At 38.1% G+C, this 15,717-nt stretch overlaps 1 protein-coding gene across 5 annotated transcripts in view; it reads left to right on the forward strand.

Moving 5' to 3' along the window:
• LOC150094563 (calaxin-like) overlaps positions 1 to 15,717 on the forward strand; it is a 157,683-nt gene that overhangs the window by 63,625 nt on the left and 78,341 nt on the right. For all 5 annotated transcript variants that reach the window (XM_090411948.1, XM_090411947.1, XM_090411949.1 and 2 more), the window contains exon 3: positions 1,401 to 1,505. In XM_090411948.1, coding sequence (XP_090268074.1) covers positions 1,401 to 1,505 — 105 coding nt within the window. The remainder of the gene's footprint in view (positions 1 to 1,400; positions 1,506 to 15,717) is intronic.

Raw genomic sequence — 15,717 nt, forward strand, 5'->3', positions numbered from 1 at the left:
AAAGGTGGAGGTAAAATAGAATTGTCAAACTATAGATCAGTTTGTATTTCATCTGTGGTTGTTAAGGTTTTGAAGAAATCAGTCAGAGATTGTCTACAGCATTGGGCTGACAATGTTGTCTGTGAGGGTCAGTGTGTATTTGTCAGAGTGTCCTGTTGTTTTAGTAACATGATTGCATTGTGGGTATGCAGACAGTAACAAGAGTGGTTGATGAGGAAAAGACATGTATTGTCCCTTTTTTACAAATGCATTTGACAGGATGTCTCATGATTAGCTGATATTTAAGTTAAAGCACATTGGTTTAGATGTTAGGATAATGAATTGGATCAGTATAGGTATCAGAGAGTATAAGAGGGAGTGGTATCAAGGAAGCAGAAGGTTACAAGTGGGGTTCCACAGGGCTCAGCACTGGAAACTGTATTGTTTAATCTTTATATCAATGACAGTGTCATGGATAGCAGGGTTGAAGGGTTGTTCACTTGTTTGCAGATGACATAAAGTTGTTTCTTCCATCCTGAAAACCTAACCTAACCTATTAAGGGTTAAGAATAGTGTAGATATAGTAGCTCTTCAGGAAGATTTGATTAAGCTGGATAAATGGGCAAGTTACTGGGGTATCATTTTAATTCAGCTAAATGTAAAGTCTTGAAGATTGGGATCCATCAATGGGAGGCTGCATACTCTGTTGGAGGAACTGTAAATGGTGATTGATTGAAACTTGAAGTTTAGGGGACATATTGCAAAAGTGGTGAAGGTAACCCATAGGATTGCTGTGAGACCAAGAAGGATGCTAACCAGCAGAGATAAAGAATTGTGATTCCATTGTATAAAGCCCTGATCAGACCACATCTAGATCTTGTGCTGAGATTTGGTCACTGGTTTTGAAGGAGGTACGTTAACTTTGAAAAGGGTGTAAAGGCTGATAATGAAAATGATATCAGGACTGTATAATGAATTATGAGGATAGGATGAGGGCATGTGGACTGCAAAGTAGATAGTTGAAAGATGGATGATATTATTGAGACATTTAAACTTGAGAGGTAGTTACAGCATTGACACGGGAGAGTTTTTGCATATAGTAGAACAAGGAGGTAAATGACAAGGGGTCATCCCTATAGGTTACAAATGGAAGTGGTGAGCAGGAGGATGAGGAGTGTTTTTTTGCATGGAAGGTGGTTGGACCATGGAATGCATTGCCTGTTGGGATAGTAAGAACATAAGGAGTGGTGCAATGATAGACTTTGCGATGTCTAGGATAGGCCTACTACAATGAGTCTTGCAACTCCATGGAGGTTCTGAATAATAATAATAATAAATACAGTATATTACAGTATTTTATCTGTTTAATAGTTTTTTTTTTGGCATGTAGAAATCTGAGTTTTCTTATTAAATTTTTCTAGTATTTCGCATGTTTGACAGAGATACTGATGGATTTATTGATTTAGAGGAATGGATTATGGGACTTTCAACTTTTCTGATTGGAACTTTAGCAGAAAAAATGGACTGTAAGTTTTATTTTAACTTATTGGTGCTTGTTTATATATATATATTTATATTGAGAGAGAGTAGCAGGAACCTGTCAAAATCAATTAGGTTTCTATATTGCAGTATGTGTGTGTCATCATATTTTAAAATCACTGAATGTATATTTGTTGACATCATTTTAGTCTCTTTACTAAAACTGTTAATATCTCATTTAGTTTCACATTTTCTCTTTGATTAGTTTTAATATTTTGCAGATAGTGATTTTACAGTAATGTAGTTAATTATGTACTATCATGGTAGTTTATACATTGTACATCACTTAAGGATGCATATCAGGAATTAATGATGATGATGATTTGGAAGTAACAGCTTCTGCATTATTCAATAATTACCCATATTCTACATTCTCAATCTAATGATAAAATGAGCAATTTTTAAAGAAATCTAGCCCTAAGAACTTATTCTGGAAATCAGTGTTTTGCTTTAATGAATGTATTATAGATAGATTTAATTTTATAAAAGCATTTCAGATTTATCCTTATCCATCAGTTTGCTAATACAAGATAACTGGTATCCTTGCAAATTATTGGATCTGAATTAAATAGCAAAAGAACTGCTTGAATTTATATTCAGACATGCTTAATCCACTGATTGATGTTTTTTTAACTTTTTTAAAAAAAATTAAAATTAAGCTTTTTAAAAAAAGGTGAAAGAATCAGCTTTTGCATATATATATATATATATATGATATACTACTGTTGCATCAGGTGTTGTTTTAGCATTCTGAGTGCTTTCAGTTTAAGGCCCATGAGGCATGTTATTGGAAGTTTTTTCACTTGGTTAGACTATAAATTATATATTTAGTTTAATTCTTTATCCAAGTGTAAGCAAATAAAGTTTGCACCTGAAGTATCTTCAGGACTGGGGCAACTTGTGGCAAAGGTGGACTGACTTCATATCACTTGCCTTAGTATCCCACAATGCAAATCACATCTCCTTGCAAACATGTATAATGCTATGCATTATGGGAAGGGTCATTACCCAGACCGGTTTGGACCTTTATTGAGGTCTCTTCAGTGGGAGCCAGACCCAGAGGTGATACCAAGGTTGAAGCAATGCCGAAGTCATATTTTCATATACGAGTTGCCAAAAGGTGTTGCACCTTATGTCACACCACGGCAAACCTTTGCCATGAGTGGCCCTAGTCCTGAAGATACTTCAGGTGCAAATTTTGTTTGCTTACACTTGGATAAAGGATTAAACTAAATATATAATTTATAGTCTAACCAAGTGAAGAAACTTACAGCATCTTTCTCTAATCCAGAGTAATTTAATAATAAGGTATGACACCTTTTTATCTTATCTTCAGGACTGGGACAACTCGTGGCAAAGGTGGACTGACTTCACATCACTTGCCTCCACCTTTGCCATGAGTTGCCCCAGTTCTGAAGATACTTCAGGCGCAAACTTTGTTAGCTTGGATCAAGGATTAAATTAAATATATAATTTAGAGGTATGTTATTGGCTGAGTGGAACTTTGCGTGATGAATCTTATTGATGTCACAAAGATACCAGAGTAATAATCCATTCAGCCAATAACATGCCTGTTATTAAATTAAATTAATCTTGTCAAAAATTATATTCACGTTGAATCTTCTATCCATGTGTAAGCAAAGAAAGTTTGTGCATTATGAGAAGGATCACTTTCCATAATGCATAGCATTATACACATCCAAAAGGATGTGTGCTTCATATTATAGAATAATAAGGCAATTAATGTGAAGTCATTATCCTCTCTATGCAACTTGCCTAGTTGTGAAGATACTTCACATGCAAACTTTGTTTACACTCAGATAAAGGATTAAACAAGAATATAATTTTTTGGCAAGTTAAATTTAATTTATAACCAAGTGAAAAAACTTTCTATAACATTATTATTATTTTCCTAACCTCCATGGAGTCATAAGACTCATGGGAGGACAACACAAAGTCTATCATACCACTCCTTAAAATCATTCAGAGTCTGCACATTCACCACTCTTGATGCAAAAAAATTGTGTCTGACCCTTTTACTCACCACCTTCTTTTGCAACTTCCAGGGATGGTCCCTTGTCCTTGCTCCTTTCACTTATTCTACCATATGAAAAAATCTTCTGTGTTAATACAATAACCCTTCAACAGCTTAAATGTCTTGATCATATTGCCTTTGCCTTCTATCCACCAACAGTCAGTATACCCTCATAATCAATGTTGTACAGTCCTGATATAATTTTTGTTATCAGTTTTTGCACCCTCTCCAAGGTCACTTCCCCTTCAAATCCTGGTGACCAGATCTGAGCACAGAAATCCTGATGTGGTCTGATCCAAGCTTTATACAATGGCACTAGCACACTTTAATCTCTTGTAGTCAGTGTTCTCCTCAACATTGCTGCAATTCTCTGAGATGTCTTCACAACCTTTGCATTATGTTCTCGGAACTTAAGATCTCTTGCTTCTTCTACTTCTTCCAGCATAACTCCACTAAGTGAGTATGAAGCATCCCATCTCTGGATCCCAAATTTTAAAACCTTACATTTAGTTGCATTAAACTGATATCCCCATTCATTTACCCACCTTTCCAGCTTATTCAAATCCTCTTGAAGAGCCAAAACATCAGCACTATTACTAATAATCATCCCAAGCTTCACAGCAGTGGTCCCAGGACTAAACTCCACTTGTAACCTTCCTACTCCCTGATACTGCTCCCCAATATAAAACTCTCTATCTATCAGAGAGTCAATCACCTGACACTTTTTCAAGGCACCCTGTCAAATGCCTTGGAAAAATCCAAGAAAATGCAGTGTACCCTCATCCACTGTTCTTGTTACTCTATTGTAAAAGGTTCTGTATACGTGTTTTCACCAATTTTTTCCGAATGTTAACAACTACAAAAGAAATACAAACAGGCTTATAATTTGATAAGTTCTATAACCATCATTATGCAATGATGCTATCTGGCCCACAACATGACATGCTGTCTGGAAAACTGTCATATTGTGGGCCTTAAACCCATTCAAACCCTGTACATTAATAACTCCCTCTGGCAATTAATTCTGCTCAGTGACTTCCTCCATGTGTTAAAAAGACTGCTTTCAATACACTTTTACAACTTCTAGGGACGGAGGTGTATAAAAGTGCTCTTCCCATGTTAACTCCTTCCCTTCTTTATTACATCATTCTTCTACTTACAGCCCTTCTAAGTATCCTTGGCTTCAATAACCCTAATTTTAATAGAATAAGATGGTTAGTCTTGTCTGTTTGTATTTTATATATGAATTATGTTTTCCTGGCCAGCCTGATTATGGAATGAAAAACTAAAGTTTCTAGGAAGAAAAAAGGCCTTGCCACCCGCATTTGAGACAGGCTTGCTCACATTTAGTTCAGAAGCCCTCATAATGATTTTTTTGTGTACTAGACCCAATTCATATCCAATTCTGTATTCCTCTAGTGTAAATAAATAAATAAAAAAAGTTCCACCAACTTGAACACATCTGTATAAACATTTATCTGCTATCCAACAAGTTCTACTGTTTACTCCTCAATTGCCTCTTCTCATAACAAACAAATTTTGAGTCTCCTTTTTATTTAGTTAATCATTTCTGGACTTCATCGGGAAAGAAATTCTTTATCAGGGCAGTAACCAGATGAATAAATATACACAATACCCATGGTGTGGTCTGATCTAGGTTCTATTATATAGGTGGTAGATGAATTTGATTGGCCAACATGAGATAGCTTATCCACAGTACTGTTGCACTACAGATTATAAACTTTTGTGATTCTGGTCTATCGCTAGGTTGCATGTGTGTTCATATCGCTCCTGCCTTTTATATGTTTGTCTGCAAAGGACTTGCATTTTTTATAGATATATTCTCCAATCTGAGAGCTATCCACTCATACCAGTTGTGTATGAAACTAATATACAACAGTTTCCTTTTCCTGCTGTATTAATTTCTATCTATCTTCAACTTCGACACCATAATTCCTTTCTCTTCACCTGCAGCTATCACCAGTAAAAGATTACCTGCTGTGGCAACTGCACATTCCTGTACTACCACTGACTCAGCAAAACAAAGACCCCCCCCCCCCACTACAATTTCAAATCCAGAAGGGAGCTCAATGTTCACAGATGCTGTAGACATGGAAAACTGGTCAGTCAATTCTAAATCTTATGCTAATGTTGTATCTAATGGTCATTAGATACAAGCAGTAGACTAATGAATGTAAAAATAACTACCACTGTTACCGAAGTCATTTCCAGAGAAAATGAAAATGTTATTTTTGGCACCAAAGAAAACATCCTACTAGAAAAGTATCTGACGGCATCGCCAAAATTGTATTCGCAAAAAATATCACTGATGCCTCCCACATAGCTGGTACTATGCAGATGTATTTCAGCCACATCTCAAAGACACAAACAGTACCAAAAAGGTCGATATTGGCATTTATCACCTCAAAGCGGCGCTAATAGCACTGGCCGTGACAAAACTAATGGTATCAAATGCTCCCCCTGAAACTCCTCATCAGATCCATGTTATCAAGATATGGTTCTGTCACAGGAAAAATGCACACATTGTCAGCAGCCACGAAAGAGCCCGAATTTGTCCATGTCAAATGCTTTTGAAGACAGGCATTAATGCACTTTCCAAATAATGATGCACTACACAACCTACCAAAGTTAATCAACACAGACATAAATGGAATTATTACCTACACTTTCTACTTATCTTTCTCATCACAGTGCTTCTTTTATCATGAGGAGGGTCACATTAGGAAACACTGTTCTTATATTTCCAATGATTCATCAACAAATATCCCAGCCCAGAATAGCAAACCAGTGGAACAGAACATCATACATGAAGAAAATCAAAGCATGGAAAAAAGTAAACCAAATATCCTCTCCCATTACGAATTTCAGAGCCAAGAAAATCCCAAACTGGAAATGACAAGGTTCATGTTGCTCTTGAATGCCTGCCGAGTAATGAGATCCAAAGCTCTGATAACAAAGTCTCACAGCACGCAACATTTAACAAACAGCATGAAAACACGGACCCTCCTAACAGAGATGGCCAGGATGAACTAATTATAAGCAATCCCCAGACAACCAGAATCATGTACCCAGCTTCCCACTAATTCAGAACTTCATTCTATAAAAGAAACTACTCAGAATGGCCTTTCATCACCTACAGCCAGCCAAGAAGGAACAGAGTTCCTAGATGATGAGGAAACTGTACTTCCACATAAAGACTTAGAGGAAGAAGCTGAGGGGGAACTTCTGCCACATTGAGCGTCCCCTAATCCATGAAGCAGCTGTCATCCTTCATACAAAAAAGGGCGAGGCTCCCCTCATAAATTAACTATAGCCCTTAAATACACCACAAGAATCCCAGAACTAATATCTCAACTTCAGGATCTACACTTGAAACTGAAATGTAAAAAGAGCAGAGCAAGAGGTTAACAGGAGTAAGCAAATCCACTACCTAATTAATGGACTACAAACACAATGCCGGGACCAATATTAGATTCAAGTTACAATCAAACTTTTATAAACATAATGTCATTGAGTCTTTTTTTTTTCTCAGTGCAAGAGGATGTGCCTCTGCTTTACTCAATAGAATAGTCCTTGACCAGGTACAGAAATATCATATGGACCTAATACTTCTGCAAGAAACAAATATCAACTCCTCATCCAATTTATCTAGAAAATGGTGGAGTAGGCCTTATAATCTACATCACTCTGCAACCCAACAACACCATGGAGCAGGGGTTAGCTCGGTTTACATCATTGATCTGCCTACAAACTGAAAGTGATTGCAGATATATCAGGATATGCGTTGTATGCTCACATAAAAGCACCAAACCATAATACCCTGCATGTGTTCAATATCTGTATCATAATATCAGCAGAATGCTCTAGCATAACAAATCTTAGACTTCACTCAAAACCATCTTTCCAGTATTGACCAAGAACATATCATAATAGCTGGAGACTTTATGTTGGGCCCATATGCGAGAGGTTGGCTGATCAACCTATAGTACTTTGGTACTGTAAAGGGGTGGTGGGTTGGGAAAGGAGAAATGTTGACATTCAATTCAAATGCCTGTATATTGTATTCCTTGGGAAATACATCAGGGGGAAAGACTGTTCCACAGTACAGCAGTAGCAGGGATGAAGGTGGAGGAAAGGAAACTAGTTCTGTAGGTTTGAAGGTGTACTGTTAAAGGATGTTGGGCGGCAGCTGTATGTGTTCCAATGGGCTTAGTGCAGAGTGGGAGAATTATTGATGCTGTTTCAGATGACCATTTTCCATGGAAATATTTATAGAATATACATATATTTCTGAGACTAAATGTCTATGTAAAAGTGAGGGGAGTGAGTTGATAAGAGATTGGTCATTTATCAGTCTAATTGCTCTCCTCTGTATTGAGTCAAGCATTTTGAGGGAGCTTTTAGGAGTCCCACTCCAAATGTGAGAATAGTATTCGATAGCTGGGAAGATTTGTGATTTGTATAAGGTTAACAGCTGTTTAGAGACGAAGTAACATCTTGAGCAAAAGAGAAATCCTAATTTTTTGGAAGCTGAGGATGCAATGGTTGTGATGTGTTTATGCCAGGAGAGGCCTGATGGCAAGGTAATTCCGAGAAGAGAAATCTCATCTTGTCCATCTTGTCTAGGAATTTGAGTATTATTAAAAATAATACTAGGAGAAAATGGTTCTTTTTTGTGGGAAATAAGACAGAACTGGGTTTTACTAGCATTGAAGTTGGAGGTCAGAATTAAGGGAAGTTGTGGGTTGAAGTGAGTTGTATAGGGTAAAGTTTATCAAATGAAAGGGAAGAGTGCAATCTGCTATCATCTGCAAAACTTTGTATTGGGTTGGAGGTCAACTGAAATAGGTCATTGATATACAGAAGGAAGAGGGTCAGTGAGAGAACTGAACCTTGTGGGCCCCCAGCATTAGTTGGATGGTGAAAGGATAGGGAGCCATCCAACTAATGCTGGGGTCATTAATTGGATGGTGAAAAGATAGGGAGCCATCTACCATCACACATAGTGTGCGTCCAGATAGAAAGCTGGCAATCCATATGCAGAAGTCCTGAGACAGTTCAAATGATGGGAGTTTGCTTAGTAAGCCTTTGTGTCAGACCCGGTCAAAGGCTTTAGAGATATCAAGTGCAACCATTTGGGATTTACCAAGTTTCTCCATGGCATTTTTCCAGAGATGGGTGATATATGAGAGCAAATCGCCATTGATCAGCATTGATGGAATCCGTACTGGTGGTCGCTTAATAGCTGGGTACCTTCAAGGTAGAGTAGGCGTTTAGAATTGATGGTTTTCTCCATCACTTTAGATAGGACTGAGATGAGTGAGATAGGGCGGTAGTTAGATGGCAGCGATTTGTCACCCTTTTTAGGAATGGGTTGAATATAGGCCAATTTCAGGCTTTGGAATATATACCAGTGGAGTAAGAAAGTATGTACAGACCACATAGGATAGGAGTCAGTTCTGCTGCACAGACCTTCAGGACAATTGGAGGAATGCCATCATGGCCAGGAGACTTTTTTTGTGTGTAATTTAGAAATGCAACTTTTAAGGAGAGGAAATTAAAGAGCTCGGAGTGGTTGGTGGTATTAGGAGAGCAATAGAGACAGCAGATGAATTTGACTGAGTGGGGGAGGGATATTTTCAACCGAAGGAGGTCAAAGTTGGGCAATTCTAGGTTGGTGCTCTCTGGCAGGTTATGTCAGAGCAGATATATGCACAGACTCCACCTTTGGTTCAAAAAGAGTTAAATAGTATATAGTTTGGAAGGTTGACATGGATAGTGCTGGGAGAAGGTGAGATTTGGGTTTCTGTTAAAAAGAGTTGGTGGACTGCAGATGATAGTGGACACTAGTAAGGTTGGAGTTGAGACCACAGATGTTGGTGAAGTGGATATGCAAGGTTCTGTGAGACATGGCTTTGACCGCAAGGGTCTTGCACGTTTCCTATGCAGTGCTTGCATACTGATCTCCTTGGTGGCATCAGTTGATTTTTGCACTAGTTTGGTTTGTTTGTAGTCTATGATTCAACTGTTGTCTCCATTTTGGCGTTTTTCTTCTAGCTGTCTTCAGAGTTGGCATCTCTCTTCCCTCTGGGCAAAAGTTAAATCAGGTCAAGCACATGATTGGGGGTAAGTGCCCTTTAGCTTGCTATTTATCGCCATTATTAATTTGGATGTTTGTCGGTGTGTCACAGGTCACTTTCACGAGACGTGGAAAGTTCGTTCTGTCCTTTCTTTTGTTTATGGGTTCCGAAACAATGGCATTTGACGATATTTTTGGGATCATAGTTGCATTCACCTGCTGATTTGCTGATGTCTTCTCTTAATGCCGGAAAGTTCAGAATAACGTCGTTGAGTCTCCTGTTTTCATCCTCGACAGATTCATGTACCATTGATGTGATTAGGTCGCAGAGTTCATTAGCAGTCATGGGTGCACTTGTGATCAGCTGCTGGTCATTGAGTATCTCGAGATTAGTTTCCAACTTTTGGATTTTGGAAGAGAAAGTATCGATCGTAGTATTAATGTGTTGCTCAAGGTTTTCAAAGTTGCTCAAGGTTTTCAGTAACTTCGGATTTGCTGCACTTTGTATTGTCATTTGGTTTGTTGGCGATCGACTGCACTGTGCTGACTGGACTCAAAGTAATCTTTCCTTGTTGAGGTCATCTTTACTTCGCACCTTAGGCATACTTAGGCATAGAACCAATGAAAATATGGTGGCCTCACCTAAAATCACAAATAAAATCCTTTACACAGATCTACTGTCACTAGAAAAATCAACAGAGGAACATTAGTATCCAAAAACTCGAAGAACAGCTCCAGTATCTCCCAGAAGAAAACCTTGGATGGCTGAATATCATTCAGCCCTCCAAGCCATGCAAAGACACTTTGAATTATCTGCAAAGGGTGCCCCTACTTGGATCATGACATACACATATAAATCTTTCAGATGCACCCACAACATATTTTTTCTCTTTGGAAAAAAATACCAGGCAGCAAACTGCATCTCCATTATTAGACTTCAAGATGGCTGCATCATAGAAGATCCAAGTAAAATCACTTCTGAAATCCTACAATACTACAACAATGCATACAGCTCAATGGGAACATCCCTTCACGCCATTCACGAATTACTGAAAGAAACAAAAAGAATCTCTGCAACAGAACAGAACCACAGAAAACCCAATCACTCTAGATGAACTGAAAACTGAATGAACATCCTTGGCAAAGAACAAATTTCCCAGCCTTGATGGTCTCACAACAGAGTTTTTCCAAGTCTTCTGGAATCAACTCGGACCACTTCTCCTTAAAACACCGAAAGAAGCCTGCTTCAATGGCTCCCACAATCCATGACAACCTCAGTAGCATGATTGATACCAAAGAAGGGAGACCACACAGACATCCGAAACTGGTGTCCAATCTCACTAATCAATACAGATTGCAAAATCATTTTCAAAGTTATTGCAAACCTACTAAAGCCAACACTGCCTGAAGTTATTGGCCAATATCAAACTTATTCTGTTCCAGGAAGATCAATACATGATAACCTCCATCTAATAAGAGATCTCATCCACATCGCAAACAGCTGAAATGAAAACCTAGCACTCGTCAGCCTTGATGAGAAGAAGGCTTTCTACAGAGTAGAGCACAAGTACCATTTATGAAGTCCTAAAGGCATTCAGCTTTGGTCCTCTAATTATCGAAAAGGTTCAATTGCTATACAGAGATGCACTCCTTCTGTTTAAAAATCAACAACTGGCTCACCCGACTTTGCCATACTTTCAAAGGATCAAGCAAGGATGTTCTCTCTCTGAACAATTATACACACTAGCCATAGAACCTTTCTTAAAAAGAGTACATGACACCATGATCTCCAAACAAACCAGCATAATAGAACCACATCTAAAAATAAGTCTATCAGCATATGCTGATTACATTACCCATAATAATCTGTAATGACGAAAAAATAACAGTAACCGATGAAGCGCACACATTATATGCACAAGCCTCAGAGGCCAAATTAAACTGCAAAATCCACTGGCTTGTGGTCAGGCAGATGGAAGACTAGAATTGATTCTCCCATTGATTGTACCTGGTCAAATGAAGGACAAACATACGTAGGTGTATACCTTGACAATACCAAATCCATAAGTTAAAATTGGTTTAAGCGCTAATTGTATATAGCTAATTTAGTGTTTTGACTAATTTCTTTATTATTCCATATAAATTTATTCAGCCAACTTCATACCATACAAGCTTTACTAATTCTCTTGTCTATTTCCATATTTAATTTATCATCTTCACTAAATACCTATGCCGAAATTCATATTTATGAATTTAGGGACACAAATCACACGTGTTGAAAAGATTATTTTACTGATTAATAATAAAATAATAACTTGATGTTTCGACCCCTGTATTAAGGTCATCATCAGAAGGATACATGTGTATAAGAACCAAGCTACATGCTGTTGCACTCTATACAGGTATATTACATTACATCTATGTTGTTAACTAATCTTTTTTCTTAGCCTGCCCTCTAGTGATAAAAAAAAAAAAAAAACTACAATAAACTCGTACTAGGATTCTTCGGGAATTATACAGTTTATATTGTTATAATATTACGATTATCTTCTGGATTTGTACAGTAAGGTTGCTATTGAATGTTCAGGAAAAAAAAAAAAAAAAATTTCACCAAGTCTTCTTGTATTGAGATTTTTCTTTGTGGTTGCTATGAAGGTTGCAGACAGGTCCTCCACATTCTTGTAATGGTTAGACCATCATTTTTATTCAGATTCGGATCATGTTTGAGCATTTCACATGCTTCCTTGAATTTCCGCTTGAACCAGGTTTTGGTGCAGTGTAGGGACTTGATACCTTTCCAGTCAATTCTGTGGTATGTTTGGAGTGCATGGTCAGAAAGGCCGGATTTTCCAAAATGGAGGTATTTTATTCGTCGTTTGTGTTCATCCTTCCTGATTGGGATTGTTCGCCCTGTTTCCCCTATGTATGGTATGTTACATGTGCATTGTATTTTGTAAACCCCTAGGTGGGCTAGGTGTGGCAGAGGGTCCTTGGAAGAACTGAGTAGGTGTCTTAATTTTGTTGGGGGTTTAAAGGTGGTTATGATGTTGTATTTGTGTAGTGTTCTGTCTATTTTTTCGGAAATGCCTCTAACATATGGTATAGCAATAGCATTCTTGAAATCTTTTTTGTTATTAGTGGTATCTTTGCGGAGGATCTTGTGAATGGTTTTTATGCTGTATCCATTTTTTATAAAGGTATGTTTGATGGTATCGTATTCATGGCTAAGAGCTTGTTCATTTGAACAAATAGTTTGAGTTCTGTGTTTAAGGGTGCTTATGACTCCTAGTTTTTGTGTTGGGTGGTGATAAGAAGTTTTGTGTATGTACTGGCCTGTGTGTAGGTTTGCGGTAAACTGAGAAGGAGAGACAGCCCGAAGGAAGACGTGTGACAAGTGTGTCTAGGAACGGAAGAGAGTTGTTTTTTCTATTTCAATGATGCATTGGATGCGTTTGTGTTGTTTGTTCAGGTTGTTAAGGAATGTATTTAGTGCTTCGCGGCCGTGGGGCCAAATGGCGAAAATATCGTCGACGTATCTGAGCCAAATTTTGGGTTTTAGGCAAGCCGACTCTAGAGCTCGTTGCTCAAAGTTTTCCATATAAAAGTTCGCTATTGGGGGGGAAAGTGTTGAGCCCATGGCTGTACCCTCTTTTTGAAGATAAAAATTGTTTTGCCACACAAAATATCCGGAGCGGAGTACATGGGCAAAGAGGGCCGTGATGTCGTGTGAAAATATGTTCTGAAAGAGCAAGATAGTATCATTGATTGGGACATTGGTGAAAAGGGAAGTTATGTCAAAGCTGACTAATAGATCTTGGTCATTGAGTGTAATGTTTTTAATTTTGTTTAAGAAATGTTGTGTATTTTTTATGTAGGAAGGGGAATGACCAACCAATTCCTTCAGTGTGGCCACTAATTTTTTGGCTAAGTGGTAATTCGGGTTGTCGATTCCTTCCACAATTGGATGTAATTGTGTGTCTGTTTTGTGTACTTTTGGCAGGCCATAAATTCTGGGCACTTGGGCACACTGCGGTATTAGAGGGCAGGCTAAGGAAAAAAAAAGATTAGTTAACAACGTAGATATAATTTACCTGTATGGAGTGCAACAGCATGTAGCTTGGTTCTTATACACCTGTATCCTTTTGACGATGACCTCAACACAGGGGTCGAAACGTCAAGTTATTATTTTATTATTAATCAGTAAAATAATCTTTTCAACACGTGTGTTTTGTGTCCCTAAATTCATAAATATGAATGCTGATCACCGTGTAACCTTAAAAGAAAGAGTCATCATAATCCATGGAGATTGACCCACAAGCAGTGCAGCCACTATGGTAAGCTAAAAATACCTAGTTCCATGTTAATTAATTGACTAGCCTTTTTGAAATGATGTAGAGACAGCAACTTAATACCCAATTGCATTAAACTAAAGAAGAAATTTACATCAGCTAAAGCGCTCCGTATCTATGCCAGGCTAGAAAAAGTGTTGTTAAAAGAACAGATCCACTAGGCACAAAAGAACTTAGCATTTACCCAAGCCAAAGTGTTACAACTAAAATTTGACTATCCAGTTATGTTAATCCAGAAATTTGGGATATTCTGGACAAGATCACAGACGACTCGGCCAAGCATCTATTACTCAAAAACAAAGAACAAATAATAAAGTTTCAAGAATTAAAGCACAAGACAATTACGACGCCATAACGAAAGGAGCCAATCACCCACAGACGCAGTTAGGAGCAACCAACCACCATTGGACCACTGTCTGGTTATCAACCAATCGGATTACAACATCACCCAAGGTGAACTCTCACTTCTAGAGAAAGGTTTAAATTACGCCATTGCTCCGAGGTCAGTAAATAAACTAGATATAATCTATCATATTGAGAGAGGTTTAATTTAGCTGACAAAATACAGATGGAAACTGCCTGTTTACTAAATTCAACCAAAAAATTAAGCAGCAACCTAAAACCTAAACAAAGCTGAAAAACTGGCCCTCAAATCCCTAAAAAATAACCGTGACATTATTATCACAAAAGCAGATAAAGGGAATGCCACTGTTGTTTTAAATCGGACAACCTACATAGTAAAAATGAACCATTTGGTATCGGACCACAACACCTACCAAATGGTAAATTACAACTCCACGCAACGCAACAAAAAAAAAACTACTGAACTACTTAAATCAGTTAACACGTGGCAGGAAGAAACAATTAAAAAATTAATACCGCAGTATGCCTGCCAGTCCAGAATTTATGGCTTGCCAAAAGTACACAAAACAGACACACCATTACATCCAATTTGGAGGGAATCGACAGCCAGAATTACCACTTAGCCAAAAAATTAGCGGCCACACTCAAGGAATTGGTTGGCCATTCCCCTTCCTACATAAAAAAAATACAACATTTCATAAACAAAATTAAAAACATTACACTCAACGACCAAGATCTATTAGTCAGCTTTGACATAACTACAGTTTTCATCAATGTCCCAATCAATGATACTATCTTGCTCTTACAGAGCATATTTCCACACGACATCACGGCCCTCTTTGCCCACGTACTCCGCTCCGGATATTTCGTGTGGCAAAACAATTTTTACCTTCAAAATGAGGGTACAGCCATGGGCTCACCACTTTCCCCCCAATAGCGAACTTTTATATGGAAGACTTTGAGCAACAAGCTCTAGAGTCGGCTTGCCTAAAACCCAAAATTTGGCTCAGATACTTCGACAGTATTTTCGCCATTTGGCCCCACGGCCGCAAAACACTAAATACATTCCTTAACTACCTGAACAAACAACACAAACGCATCCAATGCACCATTGAAATAGAAAAAAACAACTCTCTTCCGTTCCTAGACACACTTGTCACACGTCTTCCTTCAGGCTGTCTCTCCTTCTCAGTTTACCGCAAACCTACACACACGGGCCAGTACATACACAAAACCTCTTATCACCACCCAACACCCAACACAAAAACTAGGGGTCATAAGCACCCTTAAACACAGAGCTCAAACTATTTGTTCAAATGAACAAGCTCTTAACCATGAATATGAGACCATCA

Source organism: Typopeltis vanoorti, chromosome 22, assembly GCF_054136105.1.
Source record: "Typopeltis vanoorti isolate ZY-2024b chromosome 22, IOZ_Tvanoo_1.0, whole genome shotgun sequence".
NCBI classification, from domain to species: domain Eukaryota; kingdom Metazoa; phylum Arthropoda; class Arachnida; order Uropygi; family Thelyphonidae; genus Typopeltis; species Typopeltis vanoorti.